The sequence below is a fragment of the Eptatretus burgeri genome, chromosome 12 (genome assembly GCF_056783735.1).
Source record: "Eptatretus burgeri isolate ZD-2024b chromosome 12, Ebu_testis_v1, whole genome shotgun sequence".
In the NCBI taxonomy this organism is placed as follows: domain Eukaryota; kingdom Metazoa; phylum Chordata; class Myxini; order Myxiniformes; family Myxinidae; genus Eptatretus; species Eptatretus burgeri.
Genome location: NC_140972.1, coordinates 41,736,884 through 41,761,791, shown reverse-complemented (window position 1 = coordinate 41,761,791; position 24,908 = coordinate 41,736,884). Strand labels below are relative to the sequence as shown.

General features: G+C 40.1%; 2 protein-coding genes across 4 annotated transcripts in view; one reads left to right on the top strand and one right to left on the bottom strand.

Moving 5' to 3' along the window:
* LOC147015494 (GA-binding protein subunit beta-2-like) overlaps positions 1-6,749 on the top strand; it is an 80,104-nt gene extending 73,355 nt beyond the window's left edge. For both annotated transcript variants that reach the window (XM_085850279.1, XM_085850280.1), the window contains 2 exons: positions 313-425; positions 5,867-6,749. In XM_085850279.1, the coding sequence (XP_085706405.1) occupies positions 313-425; positions 5,867-6,307 (554 nt within the window). In that variant the 3' untranslated portion in view covers positions 6,308-6,749. The remainder of the gene's footprint in view (positions 1-312; positions 426-5,866) is intronic.
* A 7,789-nt stretch (positions 6,750-14,538) lies between these two features.
* LOC147015493 (long-chain fatty acid transport protein 2-like) overlaps positions 14,539-24,908 on the bottom strand; it is a 50,797-nt gene continuing 40,427 nt past the window's right edge. Inside the window, exons 9-11 of one of the 2 annotated variants that reach the window (XM_085850278.1) lie at positions 20,793-20,923; positions 15,653-15,684; positions 14,539-15,175 (exon numbers count right to left, since the gene is read on the bottom strand). In XM_085850278.1, the coding sequence (XP_085706404.1) occupies positions 15,148-15,175; positions 15,653-15,684; positions 20,793-20,923 (191 nt within the window). In that variant the 3' untranslated portion in view covers positions 14,539-15,147. The remainder of the gene's footprint in view (positions 15,176-15,652; positions 15,685-20,792; positions 20,924-24,908) is intronic. The other variant, XM_085850277.1, reaches the window with a different exon arrangement.

The window sequence follows — 24,908 nt, the reverse complement described above, 5'->3', positions numbered from 1 at the left end:
TGATGCTATTACATAGGGCTAAATTACTTCTTCCTCTGTACTCTGCCTTTCCTTTGGCTGTGGAGTGATGATACGATGCTGTTTCCAACTTGAGTTTAAGTTTTTTTTAATGTAGTTCAACAGAATGTAGATTCATTTCAATCCAGATTTTCATCCCAACCTCGTTACAGTCTGTTAAATGGATTTGATTCTGGTAATTTGGAAAGTTAATATTCCACCTCAATCTCACATTGGTGTTCAATTTCCCTTGTAATGAAAAAGCATTGCCTTGATTTATTGCTGGTATAATTTGGGGTGTGTGCTTCTTGGCAGTGTTGGCATTGCCGAGTGGTCATGTGACAGACGCATCGGTGGAGGTAGAGATTGGTGACGATGAACCTCCAACAAAACGACCTTGTCCGGAATCTGACAAGAAACCTGAAGAAGTAAGCCATGCCGTAAAGACTCGGTCTGTTCTTTTTCATTATCACCACTACATATCTTTATTAGGCAAGATGAGGTTTAAAGTGAAGACATGCCCAACCATAACAGTTTAAGACATGCCAACCCAGAAAAAGACACTCCTGTGGAACATTAATATTGGGTTTCCACAAGTCTTGAGGTTAATCGAGCGGATAATGGTGTAAATTTAGATAGAGATGATTTGGATTTAAATATTTTCTTTGACTTCAATGCACTTGCTCTTTGTCCTTCGAAGTATTTTGCCAGTGAAATGTAATTTTTTTTTTTTCATTTTGCCTCGCAAGCCACACTTCCATTGCTTCGGTCATTTCATTATTTATGGTCCACACAGGTGGGATTACAAATGTTGAAAAAGAAAATAGTCGTTGGGGGCCAGGTTCAGGCTGTAAATAAATGATCCAACTGCTCATAAAAACCACAGTCAGGAACGTTGGCCTGCACTATATGGACCTTGTGCACAGGTGCACTGTCTTAATGGAGGAGCACCTTTAGTAAACATCCCTCAGCATTTGGCAATGATGGCCTGCCACAATTATTACATGAGGCCTTGTGCTTCCATTGCATGGATTCCATTGTGAGTTCATAATTCCAGCGGTGAAGCCACATTTTGACCAGCGATCTAACCTGCTTGATCTGTGTTGACTAATTTTAGAATCTCAAGGGCTACTTTGTCAGTTGTCGATTGTGAATGCTGATGTTTCAGGTGATCTCTTTCTGAGACCTTTTTACAGCGCGTGCGCTGTATACAATTGCACCGAGTTTGAAATGTCCCCGTTGTCTACCATGTCTCCGGTGTCCCCCCCCCTCCCCCACGTGCCTGTGACAGCCAATGACGGCCGTCCGGTAGATGCAGTGCGTAACCTAGACCGAAATGGCGACAATTGACGCAAATACCCGAGTATTTCAATGGAAATTTGTGAAACTAACGTGTTATATATGTGAAAACCATTTAATTTATTGCTTGACGGAAAAAAAGCAAGAAACGCTCCCCTCTCATGTACGAACGACCGAAAGACGTCATTTCCACCCACCATCGCATTTCGCGCCGATCGCTGAAAGCTAAGTTCTTCTTATTTTACATCATTCTTTTGCGGCCTCCTACCACGATGTATCGAACGATTTCATTCCTTCTGTTATATATCAAGGTGCTTATCACAATAATAACAATATTTTTACATTTCAAATATTAAGTCTGATTTTTAATTGTTTTTCAACTGAAAAAGCATAAATTGCATATTTTAACATAAGTGTACTCATTTGCTTCAACACACGTGCTGTATTGAAGGATTTCACTTGTTTTGTATATGGAGTCGAGGCTTGTGGAGGAGCTGAAACACAGAAAGGACCTGGACATAACAGAACAAAAAGAAGGTGGGACAGGGGAATCACACCAACAGGGTATAGGGACAAAATAGAGGGAGACTTGGAGGCATAAGGGATGTGTGGAAGAATGAGAGCAAGGGGATGACACAGTTGGTGAACATGCAGCCACAAACTCTCAATCACAGGAAGGGAAAACTGGAAAATAATCAGAAATGGAACACAAAAATTGAAGGGTGTGGGAGTGGTGGGAAATCGAGAAAGAGTTTGGCTTGTGGAGGGTTAATGAGGGTCGTAAAGGGCGATGATCTGAAATGGTGGTGAACAACTTTCTTTAAGCCCTGGAGAGAAGAATGAGATTCAACCGACTGAGGAAGCTGGTTCCACAGGTGAGAGAAAAGTGGAACAAATGAATGAAGATGAGCAGCAAGTTTAGATTTTGGGGAGTTTTACCAGAAGTGGGTTACTGGCAGACTGCTTGCTCCTTGTAGAAACTTTGACGGGGGTGGTGCAGAGTACGGAAAGGGGTAAAGGGTGCAAGATAGTAAAGAAGATTGTAGAGAACAGAGAGACCATGGACCTGTCTGCAATGTGAAAGTGATAGGCTGAGAGACTCAGCTTCATCATCAGAGATACAAATGATTTTCAACTGAGAGACGTATCTGAAATGCCTTGAGAAATCTCGAATTATCCTGTGCCCACGAAAAGAAAAGTAGGGTAAAGGGATCGGTAACGTACATATGTACGTATGTCGTACATGCATCGTACGTACATCATACATGTCTGCATATTGTTAAGAGTGTGGATCGAAAACCGTTCAGCGGAGGAAATTTAAACTTCACCTCATGTTGCATGACTATGTGATATAGCGGTCACTCTTTTGAGGTCAACCTTGGCCAAAGGTCAACATTGGCCACTTTTCCAAAATCCTCAATTTTCATCCGATTGACTAGAAATTTGAAGAGGATTTGCATATCAAGTCACTGAATTCAACCACCAACTATTTTTGCGGTCAACATAGGACAAACCGTCAGGTCAGGTCAGGTTTGGGAGCATGTGCCGGAGCAGCACGTCGCTGCGTCTACTTTCTGCCACTACTCCAGGGGCCTCTGTCTGGCCATTCCCTAAGCAGATGCTTGGCCATCCCCATCTCCTTGAGATGCCGATCAACATGTTACAACCACGAGGCACATGGACGGCCATTGGCCTCCTCCACTCAAGAGCCTCCCTCACTGAGAGAATCTGGTGAGCAGGATCAGCATCAGGAAAACGAGCCACATATCCATACAGCCACAGCTGATGCTCACAAATGCAGGTAACAAATCTCATTTGAGTTATTTCTCAGCAACCACTCGTTGGACACAAAGTCCGACCAGCGATAGCCAAGGATTCTCCGAAGAGACCTGGTACCAAAGGAATTAAGTCTCAGTCTCAGATCCCTGGGCAGAGTCCAAGTCTCACATCCGTAGAGCAAGACTGGAAGCACAAAGGACCTGAAGACTCAGACTTTCGTCCACCTGCACAGCTACCCGCAGTGTCACACCCCATGATCTAGTGAATCCATGATTCCCCAGGCTCGACCCAGACTATTGACTTCTGGCTCACAGCCAGCAGAGACATGAATATCACTGCCAAGGTAAATGAATCTCTCCATGACCTTATCATCCTCACCAAAAACAGGTACAGACAAGATGTCATTGAAATGTCCCCAGTGTCTTTTTATTGTCTATTTGGCTTAAGCACTCAAGCAAGCATTCCATTTGACGCTTATTGATAATGGAACACACCCAGGATCTGTTCAGTTACCAAGCAGGCAGCGTTTCATTGGAGTGCTTTCTTGAGTGCTTAAGCCACTTGGCAAGCACCCTCCAAGCTCATTGATAATGGAACACACACACCCATGGAGGGACCTGGAGCCGATATGCATTGTTTCCTTCGAGTCAATTGGCTGTGTGACGTCAAGATCTTTCTCTCACCGAAGGCTTCGGGATTCCAAATGCAGTATCACTTCCGATCACGTCTAATAAATAAATATATAAACAACAAGGTTTTGATTCCTACCAACCTGTTTTTTTGTTACCTTCATCTTGCCAGGTATGTACGAATGATGAATAAAGTACATTGTCGTTGTGTATTGCAATAAACCTGAATAGATGTTTGTGTGGTGTATTTTGTGAATTTCCAGCACTGTTTCTTTTATTGTTGTGTGGTGGGGTGTTTGTGTGGTGTGTATAAGATGGATTGACAACGTAGGTTTATGCTGATACAGCAGACAAACCAACCTTTTCAGCTTTATTGTATAGATTCACATTCCAATCGTATGTATTTTATAGACGTACTTACGTTCCATGCTTTTGAGACGTATGCTGTTCGAATAGTATGTACTTGTATGTACTTGTACGAATAGTATAGATGGTCTCGTTCTTAATACACATACTTTTATGGACCTACTCAAATTCTTAATAGAACATCCTTCAGGGATGTGCTCGCATTGTAATAGTATGTACTTTATGGATGGTCTCGTTCTTAATACACATACTTTTATGGACCTACTCAAATTCTTAATAGTACATCCTTCAGGGATGTGCTCGCATTGTAATAGTATGTACTTTATGGATGGTCTCGTTCTTAATACACATACTTTTATGGACCTACTCAAATTCTTAATAGTACATCCTTCAGGGATGTGCTCGCATTGTAATAGTATGTACTTTATGGATGGTCTCGTTCTTAATACACATACTTTTATGGACCTACTCAAATTCTTAATAGCACATCCTTCAGGGATGTGCTCGCATTGTAATAGTATGTACTTTATAGACATACTCACATTCGAATTGTATTTACTTTATAGATGTGTAGTCAGTTGAAAAAAGATAACGTGTTATATTGGCTGCACCAGGTGGCGTTTGTGGCCGACCTCAGCACATTATGGACAGAGACAGACAAGCAGATGGACCCAAATTGAATTCCCTCTCCTCTGGTGAGGGTAAAAATCTGATTGTCCATGGTTTGGAGGTTGAGCACATCAGATGGATTTTTCACACCTTTCCTGAACTGTGTTTTTTTTTTAAACAATTCCTGATTATCTTGCCAAAACGAGGTTTTTGCAAGATATGTTAGTCAGCTTGTATGTTTTTTTTTTTGTTTTTTTTTTGTCTGTAATCAAGTATCGATCACTCTGCAGAGCACAGTTATCATTGGAAATTTTTGTAACTTCGCATATCAGAGGCCTATAGAGGTCCCTTTCAGCGCACACAATTTTGAAGGTCAAGGTCAAAGGTCAAGGTCACTTTGTCACAAATCAGGGGAGTCGACGAAACCCTTATTTTTTGAGTAATTTTGATCGGATCGTCTTCAAACTTCATGGGAATATAGTTCATGGTCTGGCGCTCAGCTGATTAATTTTTGGTGGCGATTGGCCTTGACCTTCATGGTTAGCGTCTAAGGTCAAACATATTTGACCCCAAGGTCAAATTTTCAAGTTTTAGGAACCATATCGTGTAGTACCTCAAATCGAACACCTCGATGAGTGCTTTCTAGATATGTCAAGCTTCAGACATTATGACGTCATTTGGTGACGTTATGAGGCAAACGCATATTTTTCATGGTTACTCTAGAACGATTCTCATCGGAATCTCTCGTAGGCAAATATTCCTCAATAAGTCGCTCCTGGTGGATAGCAGCTCTGTTCACCTCAGTGTGACCTTAAAGAAGTCACACGTGGTCACCTTTTGGCAAGATACGGGTCACCCTGCGGGTGACATTGCTTTATTTATTTTTTTACATATTGATTAATCTCCCATAACGTAGGCTTCTCATAGTTACCATCTCAGTTAGAAGGGGGAAGGAAGGGGTGACAGCATACATGTGCTGTTTTTAGATCAAAAGTGTGGAGGAGGGTGGTTGACAATAACATTTTTGCACATGTAATATGTATATTGACACTTGCCTGTGTTTGAATGCTTATTTTTCTTTAAACATTGTTTCAATGCCAAAGATCATTGTAATCTGCCATATCAGTGGTTTGCCATGATGTGGTCTGTTAATAATGCGGGTCTTCTGTATGTTTGCTGGGCACTAGGTGGAGACCGTGCTGATTCAGGATGAAAGAGCCGAAGCGGAAGAAATAAAAAAAATGAGACGGGAGGAAGCGGATGTGAAAGTCCCAGCAAAAGAAGCCGATGCCGTTGAGGAAACGAGCCAACTCGGGGAAGAGAAAGAGCTGTTGCAAAAGCAACTTGCAGAGGCAAATCGACGAGCCCAGGAGTTCCATAAGCAACTTGTGCAAAAAGAGCAGGAGGCAGAGGCCTATAGAGTGCGTCTTGAGGCAATGGCTAGCCTCAGTGAAAAAGTAGCCACAGACGCTGATGGTGCAGTCATGACTGTGCAAGTCGCTGAAGGCGACACGGTGGATGGAGTCGAAAAAGACGGTGGAAGTGATGGCAGAGCCACAACAATGTATCTTGTAGTTGAAGATGGCAATGTCACCATGGCAACAGAGGCCACAGAAGACCAGGACTAGTGTTACGGAGGTTCCTCCGTCCTCGACTCTTTCCCTCATTCATCTTTTCTTTTCTTTTTAAACTTTTCCTTGCGGACTCCTTGGGTGGTCTGCATCACTGCCCTGGAACCAACGTGCCTGACGTCTCATGGAGCCAACAGGGTTTAGCTGGAGCCCAGCAGAGAACACGCTCTGCCAGACTCTTGTTTATTAATGGGCTGGGCACCAGAAATGTGTAGAAATGTGCTTGTAAGGCATATGAAATCATTCATTACAGCGCTTGCTTTGATGTATCCACTCAAAAACCAAAACAAAGATCCTACTGTTATTCCCTGGGTCACGTTCTGCAACACTACAGAACTAAAGGAAGGTGTTATGCAAGCTTTCACGCTTTTATAACTTTCCTCTGTGGAGGAACATATCCCCATTGAAGGGGGAAAACGATAATAAATCTTCGCCAGGATTTGTTGACGAGTGACGATGATCACCTTTGGAGTCTTTTTTTTTGCCTCTGGTGCTTCGCACCTGGAAGTTAATCGTATACCAAAACCGAATACTGCACAGGGCATAGCCATTCTAGATCTAAAGTCGTCACCTTGTCGTTCACCAGTTTAGCCACTTTCCGTCTCACTCTCCAAGGGATATTGCTTAGGAATGGTTGGAGATTTATGACATCCAGTTATTTTACGGGCGTTCGTAAATGTGTTTCGGAGGTTGCATCATTTGGAGGTGGAGTGTATCGATGTGAATGTTGATGCCTTATCTTTCAATTGGAATGGTGAATGTTACGCCATTGCATTTTGTTGGTATTTTTGCACAGAACTCAACCAAGACATTTCCTATCCATTTTGGCTTTTTAGTGTTATTAACTTCACCTACTTTGCGAATTGCTGCCATTCTTTAAAAAATTGAACAGTCTCCCACTTCTGAAACCTCTTGTGAAAGGGGTATTTCATCAAATTGTGAAACAACAATGTGTAATGCAAACATGCCTTGACTACTTGCACTGCTAGTTTTGCTGTTTGTGCTCAAAATTCCAAATAAATGAGAGTTGAGAAAAAGTAATGACTGCAGGGAAATTCAAATAACGAACACAGCGTGTAGTCAGGACTCCAGTTTGAGATTGCAATTTCCTTTTTGTACATGTTATTGCACTTGAGATATGAGGTAAGTGGGTAACAGTTGATAGAAATGTATGATTGTACTCAAGTGTGAAGGAACGTGTCCCCTCTTTAGTCTATTTGGTTGTCATCATGTCATCTCAATATATCAGCACCAACCAGTCCAAGCTATATGAATATGCTTTGCATTTTTATTTTATAACTATGAAATGCTGTCTTGGTTTTCATTTAAAGCTGTCATTTTGAATGTCAAGCAAATTGAAGGCCTGAAGACATTTCTGGTGGATTTCCATGTCGACGCTTTACAGCCGCAAGTTTAAATTCTGAAAGTTGTGCTCGGTCAATTGCCCTGTTTGCCCTGACGCTTTATATAAAGTTTTAAATACATACAATGACTTGCCAAAGCTCTTGTTAAAGTGTGAATCGGCTTCTTCTTTTTTATGAATCATTGTAACTTTGTAAGTAAGCTTCTTTTTAATGCTTCATTTTCTTGGCCATACATTTGTGTTATAAAATAATGCTAATGATTTATAGTTGAATGATTTAATTGGACCAAATTAGGTTGAAAACAATAAAAAGAATTGGTCTGAGCTTTTATAATATTGACCAAGATTATTTTTTGGGGTGTGATGGTGGTGGTGATTGGTTGTATAATTCTGCACTCTAACCAAGCAGCAAAGTGGAATTATACATGTTGCAAGGACATTTCAAGTGCAGTATTACTATAGTTTCAATGCTTTGAAAATGCCAAACATCTCACAAAATCATTCTCGTAAACAGGTGAACATTCATTTTATCCTTTGGTGAAAACTCCATTTTTCCTTCAATGGATAATTTGAAACAGTCAGTTACAGATGGATAGTTTGATACAGCATATTCAACTGAATTAATTAAATCCGTTTTCCGAAGTTGATAAAAAATTATTGGTTTGTTGTTGCCATCAAACTACCTCCCTCCCTTGTTGTAGTTGTTTGGGTGATTTTTCATCACGTCACAAGGTGTGATATCAGAGAAAGGACGTGTCTCTGAGCACCAGGATGAAGCCGTTAATTTTCAGTTATTTAATGCTGGCAGAGTACCCACCCTTCTGTTGGGTGGAGTTTGCACATTAATTGCTAAAAAAAAGAAAAAAGTATTTTTAGTCAATTTTTTATCAATTCAGTATGTCTATTGCAAGAAGATCCTATTATATATATATTTGTGTTGTGTTTTTAAAGCAGTCTAAAGGTCTAAAAGTATGTTTCCATTGTAGTATGGGTCTGTTATATACGCCAGGGTCTAAAGGGGTCCGGAGGTATAAAGGGGTTAAAAGGTTTCGACATTAGAGGGTCTTAAAGGGTGTTAAGGGTCTAAAGTCTAAAGGGTCAAGGGATATAAATGGTGTAAAAGGTCTTAAGGGGTCTAAAAGTCAAAGGAGTTGAAAGTGCTACTAAATGGTCGAAGCCCAAAGGGATCCAAAAAGGAACGTTCCAATCATATGTAATTAATAGACGTAGTCACAGTCCTCCATATAATTAATCGGCTTGCTCATGGCGAAATTCACATTCAAAGTACATAATAAGCCATTCTAACATGGGTCAACTGAGGCTTCACTTCCCCCAGACAGATTTTTGGTTATCTATACTAATAAAAGTGTGTGTGTATGTGTGATTGATTGATATCTCCCATATGTGGGTTTTAGAATGTTGAATGAAGTCCTCCCAGGTGAGGCTCAAAGTATCCCCCTTCATTTCAGTAAGGGGTCATGATTCATGGACCAAGTTATGAAGTTTTCTGTTCTCACAGTTTAGTACCGAGGGCTCTCTTCAGCATCGTCGCTGAGCCCCGGAGAGCTTCCAACTGAAGTTCGTTTGTAATAATATTCCCAGGGATGGTTTTTATCGCACCTGTAAAGTAGTTCTGGAAAGATTATGGGATGGCACGTCGTTATGGGATCCAGGATCTTCTCACTTCATTCTTGAGGTCTTGGTATTTGGTCATTTTCTTGATTTCTGCATAGTTAAGTCCAAAATCACTGCGATTAACAACTCAATCAGCAATGCCTCCTCTTTTTTTTGTACCCAGATATGATATCTGGACACAACACTTCGTTTTCGATGTTCACACTCGATAGGATCTTGAGGTCGTACATGAGTGGTACTTGCATGTTTTCAGTGATTACTTTTGGTTCATGTTCCCATACATTTTCTGGAACTGGGATATCAAAGTTTTTGCAGATGTGCCAGTGGATTACATTATAAACTCTGTTGTGTCATTGTATGTACAGCTGTTCTGACATGAGTTTGTTTTTGTGTGCGTGTTCAGTGATTATGCATAACCTATCATTCTCTTTACAAAGCCCACCTCCACACCTCACATTTCTCTCTTCTTTTCTCTCTTCCGATCTCTTCTCACTCTTGTCACTTTCTCTCTCATCCCCTCCTCACATCCCTCCCTCCCAGGATATAGCAACGTTTGGTGAGGCATAGCTATCCCCACCTCCCCCCTCTCCTTCCCCTTCCGAGCTTCCCCTCCCTCCTATCTCTCAACCCCCCTCCTTAATACCTCCCTCCCCATCAGCCAAGTGACAGGTTGTATTTGCTCGTCTTAAATACTTGCAGTCGCATTGCTGACAGGAATATGAAGTGGGAGGGAGGGGAGAGAGGAGGGATGAGGGAGGGGAGAGAGGAGGGATGGGGGAGTTAGGAAGAGTGAGGAATGGGGGAAGTATGAGGAGAGGGGGGGTGGGGAAAGTGACGCCTCACACACGTTGCGATACATTCTGGGAGGGTGGTGGGAGTGAGGAGGGGGGACGAAGTGGGGAGGGGATTTGGGAGGTGGGAAGCATGAGGGGACATGGTGGGAAGGGAATGTAGGGTAAGGGCAAGGGAAGGTAAGGCAGCAGAAGGGAAAGAATGCGGTGGGCAGGGAAGGCCGTGTGAGGAGAGGGGAAGGGCAGACTGTGAGAGGAAGGAAAGGCAGTGTGAGGGGCGGGGAACGGAAGGTGGCTGGGAAGGGAAGGCAGCATGCGGGGAGGTTAAGGGAAGGGCGATAAAACATGCCCAAACAGCAACATTTAATTTTTAACCGCTGAGTTCGATGTAAAACCAGGAAGGAGCATTTGAAAAGCCCTTGCTATCTATCTGGTAAAGGCCTGCCAATGCATATTTGTTGACACATTTGTAGCTCCGTGACATTTGTAGCACTCAGTTCACGCCGAATCTAATTCGGACATGTGACCCCAAAGGGAAGCAGTTTTTTTTTATTCAACACGAAACCATGAGTCCGGAACAGTTCCGGCAGCAGGGGGGGGGTGGGGTGGAGAGAGAGAAAGAGCAGTGAAATAGAGAGAGGGAGAGGGGTGGAAATAGAGGGGGACTGAGACTGAGAGTGTGAGTGTGAGAGAGTGAGAGTGAGAGATGACAGGCTGAGTCAACCCCCCAGTGCATTAATTCAGCGGCCGATGGGGCTTGAACTCAGGACCCTGGGATCCCAAGTCGCCACCCAAACCACTGAGCCAACACCAGGCTACGCACTGAGCCTGTCATCCTTCTGAGGTCCGCAAAATGAGTACCAGTTCCAGTGTGTGTACTGGTAGAGGGGCACTGCATCAGCGACATAGTCGCGCTTCAAGAAATAAGAGCTACCCCGGCAGCTAAGTTGCCATACGACCACCCCACCACCACAAAGAAATTGTGAATTAAAAATAAGCTGTTTTCATTGCCTTTCTTATACATTGATTTTATTCCATTGTTCCCATAATTGTAAGTATAGTCTGAGTTGGTTAAAAAGATAAACCAGTATGTCTATTTGGATCAACTATATCGAAGAAGGATTTCATAAAAATGTGGCAAAAACTATAACTATGAGAAATACTGATTTCAATTAATAACAATATTTAAATAAAATCAAAATTCATTGCAAACTCTTTCAAGGCGGTCACGTGGTCAATGGTTTTTCCCTTATTAGTTTTCAATATCAATTAAATGAGTATTACACTCGGTTCACTCTGGGAGTAGTAGGTGGATGATTCCATTGAAATATTTGATGACTCGATTCCTGACACACCTACCACTGGCTGCCATTGTTCCAGAGCAGGTTTTGATTTCATCGGGGACGATATTATTTGCCGCGTTGAAGTAATCAGAGTTCCCTGCAGCCCAGATACAGATTTGGCTGGTCATCCGACACAGCATAAGTTTTCAGGATTATCAGAGACGAATACCTTCACTCAATAGATTTTGAGATAATGCTCAATCGGAAACGGTGCTTATTTCTCCCAACAGAATGTTGGAATTAGCAACACTGCTCACCGCTCTCTCTCCACTGCTTTTGGGTTAACAATTTGTCACAAACCATCCATTATACTGTACATTGTGCAGAAGACCAACATGTGACCATGTGGAATGACACCCATGTGAATGTACAGGCACTCCTCCGTCTTCACCACAAGGTGATTGACCCACAGTGGGGTATTTTTTTTTTTTTAACCTAACCTCAAAGCTTTCCATATTCATCTGCAGATCAAAATGTGACCATCTCCTGACTAATTGTTTATGATGTTGCCAAAAATCTTTTGCATCTGTTTTCTTTAGCTCCCATCTTAAGTGAACTTTGACTTTATGCTGGGTGAAATCTCATTAAAAAAAAAAAAACAGTCCAAATCGTTCTCTTTTCTTTGACCTTGAAAAGATGAGCAATAATTGCGTGCTGGCTTCAGCGAACACAAACTGTTCCCAGCATCTCCCAGCTGCAGGTTGATATGCATGGTTTGGGGATTGTCTTGTCTTGTAGCTCGACATCCTTCGAGATGTTACTGCTAGTCATGCTTCCAACAACTCTAAAGTCAATCGTGCCACTTTCGTTTTCTTTCGAGCCAGATTTGGAGTAAAATAATCTGCAACATCATATTTGTGACATACTAATCACCATAGAAAACGCCAAACATTTGCTTTCATCATCTCGAACAAAGCTTTCTTCTCGAACATGTGTGATTCCTATTGCATACCCAGGAGAATTTCCCACGATCAGAAAGCATGTTCTCGAGTCTTGAAAACACACTGAGTGCTGAATTCAAACAGAATCATTCGGGACTCTGGATTATCTGATATTTAAGATGCCACACCACTTCTTGGTTTATGAATGGTGAGAAGCATCTCCAATAACAAAAGCTTCTGGAATTTTCGTTAATCATGAAGTATCCACCATAGGAACAAACTGGTTGGTACAAATCAGTTCCATGTTAAATGCTATGGTCAACATCAGCTGTGGTTTGAAGGTCTGAGGAATACCAGGTGATTCCACATTCCGAGACCACATCTTTGGTGATATACACCTTTAATACATGTTTAGAAAAAAAGATCGTTTTTGATGGGAGGGGATGGGTTTGGGCAGGCATGCACTGGGTGCCCCCCCCCACCCCTCCTGAACAGGTCATTACTACATGTGAACTCGATCGATCATGTATCACACATCATACAGAGCGTCGTTGCTACCAAAGCAGTTTCTCTGGCTCGGAATACAATCCTGGAACTTACGGGAAAAGACACAGACACAGAGAGGCAGACACACAGAGAGACAGCGAGATCGATTCAGGTCGCAACTCTGACACAGACATGAAAACGACAACAAACATTTCCTTTTTTTTTCGAATTTGAATTTAAGTCTTCAGCCCAAGAGTATTTTATGCAACTTGCACTTCCTTCGATCTGAAAGAAGAATAATAAAAAATCTCACTCTATCTTTTGAAAATAGTATGCCATTATTCACAGCTCCCTTGCCAGAGGTGAATCTGAAACTTACATTATTTTGTGAAAGACCAGGTTTAACGACCCCAATAAAAGTGGGAGTTTCTGATGAAGATAAAATAAACAAGTTGTGATAAACGAATAGTGTGAATTGGGTTTTTGAAAAGGTATTTGAGGAAATGTATTTAACCACACGCATAGCATTAAGCAATTTGTTCACTCTGTCAGTCTATCAGTCTATTTCTATGATCGACAAACTACTTAATTTCAATTAAATTATATATTACGAACACTGTAGAACACAAATCGGAATGTGAATCAGAACACTAACCGACAGTTTAGTCGTACTTTGGCTCTGAATTTGGCAAATTTGTGTGGCATCTCATCCTGAGCACGCCAACACACAAATAATTCACTCCACGCAATTGGTAAACGAATTGCTTCAGTCTGTCTTAAACAAAAATCATTCCAAACAAGCAGAAAAAGAAACTGGAAAATCATTCCAAACAGGAAACGTATTGTTTTTAGGGATGTCATAAACGGAAAAAAACTACAGCACGAATAACTAATGTAACATGTTAAATAAGGAAATTCTGATTCGATGGTTTTGTTTTTTCTTCTTCCACAACCCTTAAAAGTTGTATTTCATTTCAATTTAATTATATATTTGAACTGTAGAACCAAAATTACCTTGTTTGCACTGACAAAAACCTTGAGTTTAGCAGTACTTGGCCAAAATTTTAAGGCATTTTGACCAATCAAATTTGCCACCTACTCTGAAGATTGGAGTAACAGCGAGATGCAGACAAAATGGTGGCATCTAACAATGCAACCACCAAGCTAACTTCATCGAAAAGATCGGTTTGTTTCGTGCATCTTTTCTTCGAAGATCGTTCCAAAATTGTCAGCTACTCTGAGAAGAGTTGGCAGAAGGTGAAGGTTCAGTTCGGGATTGTTCTGTTTGACCCATCGGCTTAGTATGGTTACCATCATGCCTGTTATTCAAAGTTGATGAACAAAGCCAATCTAGATTGTGCTCAGAAACACAAAGCAAGAGTTGAAAAAGATGCTTCAAATGTCCTTTTCTCAAAACTGCATGGGATAAGGTGTTCCATGAACTCTCAAGTTATTAGTTTTTTTTTTTTTTACAGGGTCTAAGGTTCATGGAGGATCTGCAACATCAATCAAATACAAACACTTGCAGACAAATCCATGAGCCAACACTGGGCTTGACCAGAGAACAAACACATACAGCTGCTGAACCCAGGAGATGCGATACAACTCTTACCCTCTCCTCCCCCCCCCCCCCCCAAATCACCAATCAAACCTCCTCCACAGGGGAATTTTGGGCACCATCGATGCTTCCCTCTCTCTTCCCCTCGTGTCGTAACCAAGAAGAAACCTCTTTCCTCTTCTCAGTTGATTTAATAAAACATACAAAGGTAATATTGAAGATCTTCATCTGTGTGCAATGAGAATTTAAAATTACAGGTTGATTACGATCTTGGATGAATAAAAATTTAAAATTCAACCACCATACAACGGAACTTTGACGCAGGAAGAGGCCACTCGGCCCATCAATCCTGGGCTACATAAACACCATATACAAATTAAATTCAACAGCTCATCAACTTACACAAATTCAAAGCAAAACTGTTTCAGTCAGTCACTGTCTGTCAGGAAGGTTTACATTTTGCTTTGTGGATCAAGATGTCAGCCTCGTAATGATATCACTGTAACCTGGAATCTAACCATCAACCGTGTAAAGTCATTTGCAACAGTGTCATCGTCGATGATTGGAACATATTTTGATTCTAACCTAATGATGGGAAAGCTTTGAACCATGAAAATTGGTGAAATTATTAAAGTCTAATTCTGCCACAGGTTATGTCTTTGTACAGTTGGGGTGTGAGAGGAACATATGACTTGACTGCATTGTGAATGTCCAAAAAGTAAATGTTTCGATGGATGGATATGTTGAAACCTTCTTTCACTAGCTTCACTTTCTGTTGCTTCAGTGTTCCAGTGACTTCCATCGAGTCCTGGAAAACAATAAAGAAAACTCTAGCTTCTGGACTGTACCAAGCATGATTCATTCATATACTTTTCTCCCATGACTTCTCTTATGCTGGGATAAGACCATGCTGCAAGAATGCTGTTTTCCCACTGATGATCATGAGATATACCATACTCTTTTAGAGATGGTTGTTGCTGCAGAAGTGGTTTCTTGACATGGTAATGGTTATTGCCATTGCATTACCAGCAGTCAAAGCAGCAATTTGGAATTTAGTCAGGGTCCCGGCGATGGCTCGCCTATTCTTTGTGAAGGACACTGTGGGACATTTAGTGTCCCCCCAAATACTGCTGGTAAATGGCATGCACAGCGTAACGTCCATCCGAGGGATGGCGCATACACATTGATGAATCACCCACCTTACCTGTGAAACACTGGTGCGAAAGTTTATAGCTGGGTCGGTTTTCAAACCGATGCTAGATAGCTCAGAAGTGAGTGTGCATACCTCTTTGCTATCCTGCCAATCCCTGTTCCCCACTAGCAAGAAAAAAACAAACAAGATAGATATCAGAACATCATGTACATATTTGTCACATTGAAAAAGCCAATAAGTTGGCAACGCTTACATTGTTGTAATCACCAATTCCTGGTGAGCATTTCCACAAGCCACATCTCCAAACTGTGGTTAAGGATTATTTCGATTATAAATCAGGATAAAGTGGCTAGTATAACCATTGAAATCATCATCATGACCATGGAACACAATGCAAGTCAACAAATAAAATAAAACGAGAAGACAACGTCGTGCAGAGCACGATACTTGCAAAATCCATCAAACAAATTTGACCTCCTAAATAATTGTCTACTTGAATTCAATGAGCTGAAATATAAATCCTCTTCAAATTTCAAGTCAATCGCATGAAAATTGAGGATTGTAGGAATCTCACCTAACATGTTGACCTTTTGACCTCAAAAACAATAGGCTTCTTCTTTATGACAAACTCTACCATGTGGTGAAGTTTTGTGAAGATCGGTTTAAAATTGTAACTTGTAGGCAACAAACAGACAAACACACAGAATAACAAAATCGACTAACCAATATACCTGAAAAATCTTCGCTTTTGCAAGTAATAATGCATTTGCTCAAAGTTTTAGAGGTAAAGCTGTCAATCACTAATTCATGCTTCATAGCCACTGTAAACAAAACCTGCATAACACATTGATATACATTCCCTCATAAAGAACTTCAACACAAGAGGAGACTGCAAAGCCCATTTTGCCCACGTAATGGTTGCCAACCTCTGGTTGTTTGCCCATGCTTTAATCTGTTTTTTAAAACTGAGCAACGAAATAGCACATATCATTTTTAGTCTTTGGAATTACTCGTCCAAGGCTCGAACTACTGAATTCCCAGACTCAGAACGGATGCTCAAAATCTTGTTTGAAGAGTTGTGTTATTGTGAATCTGGACGGAGCTTTGACTTGCACTCTTTGCATCGTGAGGATGTTATCAGGCACTGCAGTCTGGGAAGTTTATTTCCGTTTTACGCATGGCAAATCAAGGAAAACGCTGAACCAGCAGATAGTGTGTGGCAAGAGGTCAATAGCCATATCAGTTATCAGCATCTTTCCAACATGGCTGCTGTTGCTCAACAGCTCTGAGCAAGAGCAGCTGATTTGATCTTGGCTGACAAAAGTCGTGGAGCTGATTATTCAGTTTGACCTCATGTGGCATTCGCTGGCAAATGCTACAAGCATGGTAAGTGTGCTCTCAACCTGATCCTTTCATCTCCTCTCTCTGTCAAGGTTAGAGTGGCCCAAGGCATTGTTCTGGATTGTATTCCATGACCTTGCTGATGATTGGAAGTAAGCTGATGGATCTGTCGTTAAGAAGAACTGTTTGCGCACCTTGTTTCTGTAATGCGGTGATGTTGGCTGACTTTCCAGTGCAGATGGAAGATGACGACCTCGAGCAAATGATAGGGTAAAAAATAGCAAAAGAGGATGTGGAAGAGCCGCAGAGCAAATTCAGAGGACATGTGAGCTGATGCCGTCCAGTGCAGTTGCAGAATTGGACTCGAGGGATTATTTTGAGGGATAATGCAGAAAACCTTAGAGATACTCACACCTTGTTTGCATTACTATACAGACTTTTTCATAGGGATGGCAGAATAGCCTATGGGTGTGCACACTCACCTCTGAGTTGTCAAGCCTGGGTTGGAATCTCATCCCAGCTACAAGTTTAACAGGTTGGGTGAATCATCAATGTTTGTGCCGTCTCTTGCATGGACATTAAACTGGGCGTCCCATCTGCTCGCATTACTTGGTGGATGTTAAAGATCCCATGGTGTCATTCGCAGAGAGTCGGTGAGTTATTTCCAGCACCCTGAACAAATTACAAATTCCTGTACCCTCAGTCGATTATCATGTGTCGGAGTGGCCACTAGTCCAGGATTTTAACCCCAGCCAAGAAACTGCATCAACAGAATCGATGATCTGTACAGAGCACAGTACATGAGCACAGTTTAGTAACATGTTCCTTGTCCTGTACATTCCTGTGCTAAACCTTCTATTGGTTCACGAAAAAAATTTTCATGAAAAATTTTTTTTCCACGAAAACATGTGACCACGATATTCATTATTGGTGTGTGTCTGTCTGTCCGTCTGTGTCTGTCTGTCTGTCTGTCTGTCTCGAGCATAGCTCTGTGGGTTTTGATCCGATCCTGATAAAATTTTGGTGGAGGTTTATATCATGATCTCGTTGTGTTTTCCTGAGAATGGGCGTGGTGAGCCCATTATGGGCGGAGCCACGCCCAAAAAAAACGTGTTTTTAGGGGGTAGCCGATTTCAATTTACATCTTCTCCGAGGGGGTTTGTCGAATCTCACAGGGGGTTCGGTATTTGGTTAGTTCAATAGCACCTGCATAGCCCACGGAGCTCGATTTTTCATTTTCATCCCATGGTCAAGGTCACAAGGTCACAAACTTAGAAAATTGCAAATTTTGACATTAAATCCATCTCCTCCGAGGGGGTTTGTCAAATCTGGCAGGGGTTTCAGTATTTGCTTAGCCCAATGGCACCTGCATAGCCCCACGGAGCTCGATTTTTCATTTCCGTCCCAAGGTCAAGGTCACCAACTTAGAAAATTGCGAATTTTGACATAAAAATCATACGACCGCCCAAACTTTGAGAGCTCGGATGCCAATATTTTTTATGCATAATCTTGAGGTCATTCCCCACCTAAAGTCTTGAAACCATTTTGCTCTAACTCGAACACCTTGCCCGTGGCGCCCCCTTCAAGTTCGTTTTTACGCTGATTTCATCAAAGTATGGATAATCCGAGGAGTGCGAAATGCCATATAGCCTATATGACGTTATATTGTTCCTGGAATGTTCCAGAGGAAGTTTTGCACCAAAGGTCATAATCCTTGACCTTTGACCTTAAAGTTCACAAAGGTAAAATTTTCAAAGTTGTGGGAATCGAACCGGGTTTTCGACCTTCTTCGACGAACTAACTCCAATAAGCTATAGCACATATCCCGTTTCCTTATTTTAATGTCCACACATTGTTTTGTGACCTTTAAAGGTTATGCAAAGGTCAAATTTTGAAAGTTGTTGAACGAAACCGGGTTTTCGACATTTTGCAGCTAATAACCTGTCACTCGTAGCACATCATGTTGATCATTTTTATAACTTGGTCAAACCTAATCACATTGTCTCATCCTTGATTTCTGAAACAATCTACATCGTCAAATACCGCTCGTGAACCATTGTCGTCTTCAGACTTGTTGTAATTGTATCCAATATTTTTGTGTTTACATACAATGGTTATTCCTGTGTGTCACCGCAGTAATAATCAAATCAGCCTACAGAAGCGAAATATAACAAAAACATGTTCCGGATGTTGTTTCACTTTGTTCTCAGAATAATCATGAAAGAGATCCCAACTCATTTGCTGCATCTGCATCTACTGCTTCCACCTCATTAAAGCAAGTTTTCCAAACAGGATATGTCATGTTTCTCTGAAATGTTTTTTCCCTGTGATGCTGTTTGTGTTCTCGTCCAATTTTCCATGTTAAATGGTAACTTGTTGTGTTGTATTTGTCAAATTTACTTTCCTGTTGTTCAAGGCCTACTCCTTGGATAACCACCATGAAAAATATTCGTCCCTTTTGTTGCTGTTTTCCTAATTTTGCTTCTTTTTCCCCAAATACTGTACTTTCTACTTCCTCATCATTATCAGATTTCCCCTCCTTGCTTTCAAAAAACATAAAACCAAACAAACAAAAATCCATTTTTCACTCCATCATCCATCCATCCATTAGGACCATACTCTGTGCAGAGCGTTGGTGCCGCCGAAGCAGTCTCCTTGGCTATTGGGAACAATCCTGGACGGGTCGCCACTCCGACAGTATACCAGCATGCTGGCACTCATTTTGCCGACCTCGGAAGGATGACAGGCAGAGTCAACCCCACCTGGTGTTAATTCAACAGCTGAACAGGATTTGAACTCAGGACCCTAGGATCCCAAGCCCACTACCTTAACCATTAAGCCAACACCAGGCATATTTTTCACTCCACAACAATCTCATTCTACTTAAATTTCCTTCTGCCTGTACCTCCTCCACTCCATTCTTTATTTCTCCCTTTTCTCAATATCTCACAACTGAATCTTCATTGAATGTAAATACTTCTTCATTTAAAAACATTTTTAAATGCTTCATTTTCCTTATTTCTCCATCAGAAGTACTCTACTCTATGTGTTCTTCACCACAATCTATTCTTCTTCTATAAAACTGTCCATTAATCGTCCACCAATCCTCCTCCTGTACCTACAGCACCACCTTTCTCAATGTCTTCAACAAAAATTCTTACCTCCCATCCCATGATCTTCATCTTCATTTGTCCAATTTAGGAATCTTGAGAAGTCCAGTTTTCAGAGGTTGTTTGCTCACAACAATCGAATCCCCCTCATGTCCTTTCACAGCATCAATACCCCTCCTCTCCCAACATCTCCATCAACCACCTTCTGGTGAAACTCCCAAAATCCAGGACCACTGCTCACCTCCAATCATTTGTTCCTCTTTGTACCACCTTTGGAACCAACTTCCATATCTTCTTCAATCTCATTCTCCTTTCCAGGTCTTCAAGACAGTTGTTCACCACCATCTCAGATAATCCCCCATCCAAACCATAATCTTTTCTACCCCTGTTAACCTGCCCACCTTCCAAGTTTCCAGTTTTCCTTCCTGAGAGTTTGTTTCTGTATCCATCTTGTCTACCCTATGCATCCTCCCCTACCCCTCATTCCTCCCCACACCCATTATTTGCCAATGTCTTCCTCTATTTTAGTTCTCTGCCCTTCTGTTGGTGTTTCCCTCTCTCTCTCTCTCTCTCTCTCTCTCTCTGGTGTTCCTTTTGTTCTATTGAATATCCTAATCCATTCAATGTTCTAGTTCTTCCATGAGCCTTGACTCTATACCAAAGAAAAAAAAACAATAATAAAAAACAACCCCCTCCCTCTTTCACATAAGGAGAGTATACACATATCAAGACAAGACTTCCTCCTCTCCTCCACTTTCCCCAACCACTCTCAGGAACATATACAAGTATCGGTATATAAAATCAAATAAACATTTATTTACCTGAACGCGAATAAACAATGGCCGAGCGTACGTTGGCAAGAAGACGACAACGTGTTCATACAGCTTTCTGCAATCCAATTGTGATTTGGGTTTTAACACGATACTCGCCATTCCTGCTTTACCCTCATGACCTGAAGAGAAAACATCACAGAATAAAAGCTGGAGTATGCTTCAAGAAATTAAAACAGTTGCTATAAAACACGCACTGTGTTGGACAAATCCAGTAGAAGACGGAAACAAATTTGTACCATCACTGAACAAAACATAGCATAACTTGTTTTGGGCAATTCCAGCGTTACTCACATTACATTTTTAGCCATTTCATTTTAATTTTTCTTAGTAAGGTCTCCTTTCTGTATAAGCTATGATTTAAACCTGGACATTCTTTCTAGATGACAGGCTTTGGCCATAGTCGATATGATCAATGATCATACAGATAACAAAGTAAAATATTAATTTTCTTTTCTGTCACTGTCCTTAGCCTCACGTTACGAAAAAGGACATGGATATTTTACCTTCAACTTATTCATAAATTCTCCTCAACCTTGTCATCACACCACAAAATTATCATGTATTTTTAAACTGATATCTTCAACAAAACATCATTAGAAGAATAAGTTATAAACTTGCAATATGTTAGCTCGGGAACACATACAGTATATGTATCAAAGGGTGTGTGACTCATGTTACCGTTACTCACGTTACAATGCAACTCCATCTGTTAAACATAACTTATTTCTTTTTTTTGCCTCTTGATGCATTCCTTTCAGTATTCTTTGGTTTACTTTTGTTATTAAGCTAATTTTAAGACTAAATTACCAATGATTACTCTATTAATACTTCATACCACAGACTTTCCCAGCTGAAAACCATAAATTAAACGTGTTTTTTTTTTTAAGAAAACATTTTTACAGAGTATTCAATGAACAAATGGGTACTATAGAGAGACAAAGCAACATTCATTAAATTGCCATAAACAGTTTAAATTTCAAAACCCCTGAACTACTATGGTGTATTATTTAGCATATTTCTCATACATTTATTTATGTTTATGAACAATACACAGCACTGTTCATTCACGCTCAGTTGTAACGACTGCATTTATTTTCACATCAACTCTTGTCCATGGACAGGATTGATATTTGTAAGCATTCCTCTAAATATGTCCATAGATCCCACAGTTCTGTGACAGGCATAAAATGCAGTTATTCATAATCTCAGATGCACCAAGCTGACCAATTATAACAATTGTTCAGTGACCAGGCAGGATGTCTGAGAAAGTGAAGTGGCCCTGGCTATTTATTGCTGGCAGGTGTTGCTTTATTCAGATTTTGGACGAGTTGTTCTTTACTGTAAAATACAGAAAAATGTGGTTTTGGCCAATTCCACTTGTTGCTAACTGAAACCATCACTGACACTTTGTATTCTTCTCCTTCTATTGCCACTACTTCACCAGCAAAGAAGATCTGATCATATTCAACAAGACACCAATGCTTTACCTGAATTACAGGATGAGGTTTTATTTGAGACTGCATATCCCTTCCAAGAGCATGTATCTATACATCATTGCATTCACCAATCTTGTCATCTTTTGTCAGGCTAAATGTCACCAGCATGGCTTTAAAGAAGAACATACATATATATATATATATATATATATATATATATATATATATATATATATATATATATATAGATATATATATATGTATGTGTGTGTGTGTGTGTGTGTGTATATATACATATATATACACATATATACACATATATATATATATATATATATATATATATATATATATATATATATATATATATATATATAATTAAATTCAGACGTCTCCACAAGCCTTAAATTATTCCACTATGATTCAATAACGCGCATAAAATTTTTTTCAGTTGATTGGAGGTGATTGCGAGGTCGCTCCATATGACGACTTTTAGTTTCATGAGTTGGTTAAATTAGGGTATGGTCAGGTACGATTACGGGTACTTCTGGATGTCCGAGGTGGAAATCCGAGGTCGATTTACTCTAAGAAACTGCAACGACGTTGAATTCACTACCATTTCGAAAATATGACCGAAAACAAGATTTATCATTCCTGGAGTTGAGTAACTAATCCAACTCATTTCGATATTTTCTAATCTATAATTAATTTGTCAGCCGTATAAACATTTTAGAGATATATATATATATATATATATATATATATATATATATATATATATATATATATATATATATATATATATATATATATATATATATATATATATATATATATATGTATATATATGCCTGGTGTTGGCGCAGTGGTTAGGGCAGCGGCTTGGGATCCAAAAGGTCCTGAGTTCAATCCCCGTTGAGCCACTGAATTAATACACCAGGGGGTTCACTCAGCCTGTCATCCTTCTGAGGTCGGCGAAATGAGTACCAGTGTACTGGGCTGGTGTATATCCCGGTTAAAATAGGTGTACCATATCCCTGTGTCGTAAGAGGCGACCAGGGTTGCGTCAGGAAGGGCATCCGGCGTAAAACATGTGCCAAATAACTATGCGGATCATACGGATGATCTGCTGTGGCGACCCCGAACGGGACCAGCCGAAAGAAGAAGAAGATATATATATATATATATATATATATATATATATATATATATATATATATATATATATATATATATATATATATATATTAGGGTGGTCCAAAAACAGCAAAAAAAATAAATAAATTAAATTCAGAAGTCTCCACAAGCCTTAAATCATTCCACTATGATTCAATAACGCGCATTAAAAATTTCAGTTGATTGGAGGTGATTGAGAGGTCGCTCCATATGACGACTTTTAGTTTCATGAGTTGGTTAAATTAGGGTATGGTCAGGTACGATTACGGGTACTTCTGGATGTCCGAGGTGGAAATGGAGTGCATTTTCAAACTCTATTGGGCGATTTACTCTAAGAAATGACTGCAACGACGTTGAATTCACTACCATTTCGAAAATATGACCAAAAACAAGATTTATCATTCCTGGAGTTGAGTAACTAATCCAACTCATTTCGATATTTTCTAATCTATAATTAATTTGTCAGCCGTATAAACATTTTAGAGTAAATCGCCCCCACTGAGTTCGAAAATGCAGTCCATTTTCACCTAGGAAGTTCAGAAGTGCACGGATTCGCATCTCACCATACAATAATTTTTCAATCAATGGAATTACAAACTATTAGAATATTTCGTCTCATTTACCAAATACCACTATCATTTCCGCCTCTATTGCTGTCTCCACTCCCGCCTGAACTTATTTCGAGCTGGCCCAACATCCAGTGTTTTAGATTCAATGATTCACGAAAAATATGGTAGTTATTTATTTAGTTATTATTATATTAAATTAGGGTATGGTGAGATGCGAATTCGTACACTTCTGAACTTCCTAGGTGAAAATGGACTGCATTTCCAAAATCAGTGGGGTCGATTTACTCTAAGAAATATTTATATGGACGACAAATTAATTACAGATTTGAAAATATCGAAATGAGTAGGATTAGGTACTCAACTTCAGGAATGATAAATCTTGTTTTAGGTCATATTTTCGAAATGGTAGTGAATTCAATGTCGGTGTAGTCATTTATTAGAGTAAATCGACCCCATAGAGTTCGAAAATGCACTCAATTTCCACCTCGGACATCCAGAAGTACCCGTAATCGTACCTGACCATACCCTAATTTATTCAAGTCATGAGACTAAAATCAGTCATATGGAGCGACCTCTAAATCACCTCCGATCAAGCTAAACAAATTTATGTGCGTTATTGGATCATATTAGAATAATTTTAAGCTTGTGGAGCAACATTCTATTTTTTTTCGACTTTTTTGGACCATATATATATATATATATATATATATATATATATATATATATATATATATATATATATATATATATATATATATATATATATATATATATATATATATATATATATATATATATATATATATATATATATATATATATATATATATACATATACACACACACACACACACACGAGTGGGGTGTGCTTACGCATTGTTTACGCATTCAAACTGTGCTTCCCCATTACATCGGGTCGTTCA